The sequence below is a fragment of the Dunckerocampus dactyliophorus genome, chromosome 6, assembly GCF_027744805.1.
Source record: "Dunckerocampus dactyliophorus isolate RoL2022-P2 chromosome 6, RoL_Ddac_1.1, whole genome shotgun sequence".
Lineage (NCBI taxonomy): Eukaryota > Metazoa > Chordata > Actinopteri > Syngnathiformes > Syngnathidae > Dunckerocampus > Dunckerocampus dactyliophorus.
The window spans coordinates 25,474,961-25,480,960 of record NC_072824.1 but is presented as its reverse complement, the minus strand read 5'-3'; the positions used below and the strand labels follow the sequence as shown (position 1 = coordinate 25,480,960).

The following is a 6,000-nucleotide window of genomic DNA, read 5'->3' as shown; positions in this document are numbered from 1 at the left end:
ACTGGACGGCCGCGAGGTGCATTCACGGACAGTCCAAAAATGACAATGTCCATGTATGTGTTATATAAATAAACAAAAAGACAAAGAAAAACAGTACGAGGATATTCTTATCACTCACTAACATGGAACATGCATTTAATTATGCTCTGAAATTCCTGAAAATACATCTACACTCAAAACATGTTCATTCAACGTAAATTGTGTGATGTCTTTGAACACAAGTCCTCATTGTTCTTAATAACACGGTTTAAGTGTGATTCAAATGTTCTGCTACTATTAAAGAAACTAGTGTTGGTAAAATACATTTTGTTTGGTATCTTTTGGCTTGATTTAAATTTTCACTTCATTTGGAGTAGTTCATACATAAAAATATATGTAATCATGTCCTGTCATTTTCTTTCTGTTCATAAATTACAGTAACAATGGGGATATTTCACACATAGTTGCAAATGGTGATTAATCATGTTAAATTAATTTGATTAAAAGTCTTTCACAGCTCTATTTGGATGCATAGTAAGATATTTCCTAAGTTTGCTGGAAATAATTTTTGTTGTAGATTTACTAATTTGGTTATTTCACAGATTATTATGAAATACTGCATTATATACATTCATTTGTATGATTTAATCTTGAAAATGGAAATGATGTGAAATAAATGTTTTTTTGTTTTTTTTTTACACATAGAACATAGTCATATTGTGTAAAACACAGACTGTATTACCACTATTACATTCAGCAGCCCCATGCAAAGTGAGTGGGTGTGGCTCCGTCTGCAGAAGCGTTCTGCAGAGCCTTCCTTTTGTACTGTAATGCTGGCATTACATCTGTGTGGAGAATCAGAGCAGCCATGACAAGGGGCGGAACCTACCATCTCCATGGTGATGCGGGGGGGGCGGGCTTAATACAGCATCCTCTGAAACTACATCAGCTTTCCTAATTTTAGACTTTTGTTCCATTATGGCCATATGACAAAAAGCTGTTTGGATGAAGCCAGTGGGATCAGTATTTGCTTTCCTGGCTTATTGAGCAGATCTTGCTTCATTCACCACCCCTCCTCCTCTCCCTCCCTGATATTCTTACCCGGTAGTCCAACGTGGCCAGGTGAACGAAGGCAGGAATGACGACAGATGGGCCTTACAGACTGAGGGATTATGCATTAGCACCAAGTAGCTCAGCATATTCGCCACAAACAAATACAGGTATATACTCCCTCTTCTCGGAGGCAAGTGGATTACTGCATACAGAAACCAACAGCATGATGCTGAAGAGACCGGTGTGTCACATCTTAACGACCCAACAGTATTGTTAGAGGACGGGGTTTCATTGATGGACAGCAAGAGTGAGGGCAGTTTTTCTATGGTTACCATGGAGGTGTGGATCTCCTCTGGATCTGAGGAAGAGGAAGAAAACGGGGGCGCTGCTGGTATTGGGCTGACGGACAAAGCGTCCAACAACAATAACAATAACAATAACAACAACCTTTGCAGGGAGGTGACACAAGGTGAGATAAAGCATGAGAAACTGAACAATATGTCCTTGACAGGAGATTAGTTTGCTGGCTAGGGTGTCCAGTTTGTTGGACTGCTGAGATTTATCTTAGAATTTTAATACGTACTGTGAACTGCAGAGTGCAAGGTTAAGTCATGTCTTTGAAGCAGTGTCATGCATTTTTCTGATATCTTCAAAATCCCTGTGTTTCTGGCTGTCCCATATACATATATTTAGCGTCAGTGTTTCCACATAGTTTGTGAACATCACTGAGCATGTCTCTCTACACACTGCAGTATGCAGCGTAATAAAAACCCTGCAAGTTGACTTTTCATGCAGTATTGGGGTGCATTCTTTTTGTGAAGGTCATTGCTCTGTAAATAGACAATAATATTTGAACAGTTTTTGATGGTGTGAAAGGAAGTTTTTGGAAAATGAACTCGACTAAATGCTTTTGCAAATATCTATTCTTCTTTGAAGGAATTTGAGAGAATTATAGAAGGCTTGCATGTGCGTACATCATGTGTGCTGCTGACCTGGTTCCAGGCATTCATTGATACGATCAGTCAATAATAAAGCTCATTTTAGTTCTATCACAAGTAGAACATTTTATTAATAAAGCACAGTTGCAGAGTGGAGCTTCTCTATTCCTCCTCTGTTCCGGAGTTTTTTCTCTAAATCTGTGTGTGTCTGATACCTTCTCCAATACCACGACACAGGTACTCCTCCAAAACACAAGGACAAATGGGACACATTTCTCGACAGTCTGTTATTTCAGAGGATAAATTACCTGGTTGGTTTGCGGGCCATTTCGCATTAAAAAAAAAAAAATGTTTTGGCTCCTATTTAAAATATCTAAACAAACTAAAAGCTCTGTAAGACAATTTGAACAACTTCTAATCTAGAAATAATAGACACAATGGAACGATGTGAATCGGAATCTCTGAGTTTATCTTTGCCTGTCTGAACCTTGCGCTCTAACAGACGTCATAAGTATGCCTAAATCAGCAATGCCCATCCTTAGGAGAACAGTATTAGGCTCTTGGTTTATTGTAGCTCCCTAGAATTAGCACTGGCAATACCCTAAAACCTTTAGCTGGCATAGCACATCCTAACCTGATTTGTCCTGCACTGTGGCTGCTAGGTCAATAGGAAATAGATCAGGTTGTTGTTAAACGTTAAATTTAAAAAAGCTCTTGCTAAATGAAAGTTCGTTAATTCTCAGAAATATAATGTGATGCCCCTGAAGCATATGACAATCAAATTCACATTCTTATGTAGTGCATTTCTACTTGTTGACAGATATTTCACATAAGACAGGTGGACTTTTCTAATGTGTTCAGTTCATTACAAAGTTCTGAATTTTACATCATCAAATTTAGAGTCACCAATTAACTAACATACTTTTTTTTTGGACTGTGGGAGTTCTCGGAAAACCCACACGCACGGGGAGAACATGCACATGAACTCCACACAGAGATGCCCAATGGAGATTTGAACCCAGATCTTCCCGTTCTCCTGACTGTGTGGCCAACATGCTAACCACTCGGCCACCGCGCGGCCCTTGTGCCGTCATGTCAACATCACATTTGGGATGTGGATAAATCTGCTGAGGATTTTGCTGTCAGGGCTAGTTTTGTAATGGTCAACAGGAGTATTGAAGTTCATATGCTATATTTCAAGAAAAGAGCATTTAAATAGAATTGTGGTTAAAGGGATAGTTGGGATTTTTTTTCAAGATCAAGTTGTATCAGCAGTGAAGTGCATCAACGGTGACTTACGCCCCACTTTGTCCTGTGAACCAAGTTCTAGTCGGATTTCGGTGATTATGAACGTAGTTCTGGTTAGTTGGTGGGGCCACTTAAGTAAAGAGTTTGGCTTCTCAAAGCAATATGCCTTCAAATGAGTAATACATTTGCATCACAAAAATGCCTCCTCGAAAAAAATCCGACCTCACAGTCGCTCTGTGTTACTTCCTGTCCCGTCGTATCACTGCGCGCTATGTGTTCTACAGTGTTTACATGCGCAGATGAAGACATTATGACTGCAACACTGCAACGCAACGGTTGTTTGTTTTGAGAAGCCAAACTCTTAAGTGGCCCCACCAACTAACCGTAACTACGTTCCTCATCACGGAAATCTTACCAGAACTCAGCTCACGTGACGAAGTGGGGGGTAAGTCACCCTTGATGCACTACACTGCTGATGGGGATGTCATACAACTTCATGTCAGAAAATTCAAACTATCCCTTTAACATACCATATTTTAATAACCGAAAACCAGGGCACTCGGCCCGGCAATGAGATACTCAAGTGATACTCAAACTTTACTCAAAGACGCCTTATAATTTCAATACATTTGAAGTATGCCTCCTCTGGATAGATGGATAGACAATTATAAAATACTAGGGGTGTCACAAGACAGATGCACGAGATTGAGCCTATGAGAACGAGATGAGATTTTAACATTACAAAGAACAATGAAAAAATATAAAAATTATATGACAATATATTGTAGTCTTGGCCCGCACGGTGGTCTAGTGGTTAGCATCTCTGTGTGGAGTTTGCACGTTCTCCCCTTGCGTGGGTTTTCTCCGGGTACTCCGGTTTCCTCCCACATTCCAAAAACATGCATGTTAGATTAATTGGCGACTCTAAATTGTCTATAGGTATGAATGTGAGTGTGAATGGTTGTTTGTCTATATGTGCCCTGCGATTGGCTGGCAACCAGTCCAGGGTGTACCCCGCCTGTCGCCCGAAGTCAGCTGGGATAGGCTCCAGCAAGACCCCGTGACACTAATGAGGAGAAGCGGCATAGAAAATGGATGGATGGATATTGCAGTCTACTAATATAATTTGTAATATGTTAAACTCTTCTGCACTCTGTGTGTATACTAGCAGCCCTGCCTCCATCAGGAAAACAGACACGCATGCCCATGGCAAAATGATCGAGTTTGTCTTTATTGTGTGACTTAATTTATTATTGTCCCAAGCCTACTAGTACCCACGAGACATTTTTTTCTGAACGAGAACTCTTGTCACACTTTAATCTTGCGAGATCTTGCGACCCCTCTACAAAAGACTATAACCAAAGACACAAATTACAAGGGAAGAACATTCAAATAGGGTTGTCTTTGACTAAGGATTTTCATAGCCGAATCTAATTTATTCAATTTTGTCCATAGTCAACTAATATTTGAATGATTTCTCCGTTTTTTTTTTTATAAGTTTTTTTTTACAAAATTGCCTCAATTCTCATACAATATTCCACTTAACAATCTAGTATTTTTGCTCTGTACTGTATCATTCCACAAAATCAAGTGCACCATACAAAGCACCCTTTGCGTTGCTGACTCACTGAGGAACAGTACCACTGTACTTTGAGCATTTTAGATTGTGAATACTGCACGGTGGACAAATGGTTGGCATGCTGTCCACACAATCAGGAGATCTGAAAGATCTAGATTCAAATCTCCATTGGGCATCTTTGTGTGGTGTTTCCATGTTCTCCCCCTGCGTGCGTGGGTTTTCTCCGGGTACTCCGGTTTTCTCCCACATGACCAAAAACACTTTAGGTTAAGTGGCGACTCTAAATTGTCCATATGTGTGAATGTGAATGGTTTTTTGGCCATATGTGCCCTGTGATTGACTGGGGCGACCTGTCCAGAGTATAGGTGTAGGGGTGTAGGCTCCAATACCCCCACGACCCTAGTGAGGATTAGGCGGCATAGAAAATGAATGAGTGAATGAATGAAGATTGTGAATGACACTGATTTATGACGTGAGGAAGATGAGACTACAAGAAAGGCTGCTGTTAAGTCGCATAACAATGAGTTAATCTCTGAGTGCGGTCGACCTGCTGCTTCTACTGAGAGGAACAGGGAATCCTGCCAGACAAACTGTTACATAGCCGCTAGTCTACAGCCAACATCTAAAACTACATTTCAGTTACTTTTAAAAGAGCCCATGGCTTTGTCATCCGTCTTACGTCATCCCTTTGGTCACTCCATCTCTGCATATCAGCGTTTTATTTAGAAAACCCCGCAGTAAATCACCAGGCTCAGTGTGGTGCGGTGTGGTAATTTTTCGTCTATAACTCATGGGCATTTATTGATTAGAATGGGACACCTCAGCCTGAAGCTTTTACATTTTCTCCATTAGCCTTATTAGATACTGTGACATCTAATTAAGTAAAATGTTGACCAGCTGGATCCAAGGAGCCCAATCAAATAACTTCTGCTAAGATTTGTAAGATGTCACAGCTCATCCTGACGCTGATTTTGCCATTCTGTTTCTTGCTGGAGAACAGCAAGTTGTCCAAAAAGTACCGAAACACTGAACAGTCGGACATGGGCATTCAATTGTTATAGGAGGTCAAAATGCACCATCAATGAATTGTGCATATCTTCTCACTTCACAACAGACAATGCCGAAGATATAAACAAAGGTCAGGAGCCAGCCACCGTTATCTCCTCAATGCTGGTGTAAACACTTTGCGAGTTTATTATTGGC

The 6,000-nt window shown here is 40.5% G+C and overlaps 1 protein-coding gene across 5 annotated transcripts in view; it reads left to right on the top strand.

Moving 5' to 3' along the window:
• Window positions 1-943: 943 nt before the first annotated feature.
• The window catches only part of hap1 (huntingtin associated protein 1), a 21,870-nt gene continuing 16,813 nt past the window's right edge, over window positions 944-6,000 (top strand). For 2 of the 5 annotated variants that reach the window (XM_054778599.1, XM_054778601.1), the window contains exon 1: window positions 948-1,501. In XM_054778599.1, coding sequence (XP_054634574.1) covers window positions 1,327-1,501 — 175 coding nt within the window. In that variant the 5' untranslated portion in view covers window positions 948-1,326. Of the gene's footprint in view, window positions 1,502-6,000 lie in introns of all 5 variants that reach the window. The other 3 variants (XM_054778600.1, XM_054778602.1, XM_054778603.1) reach the window with 3 other exon arrangements.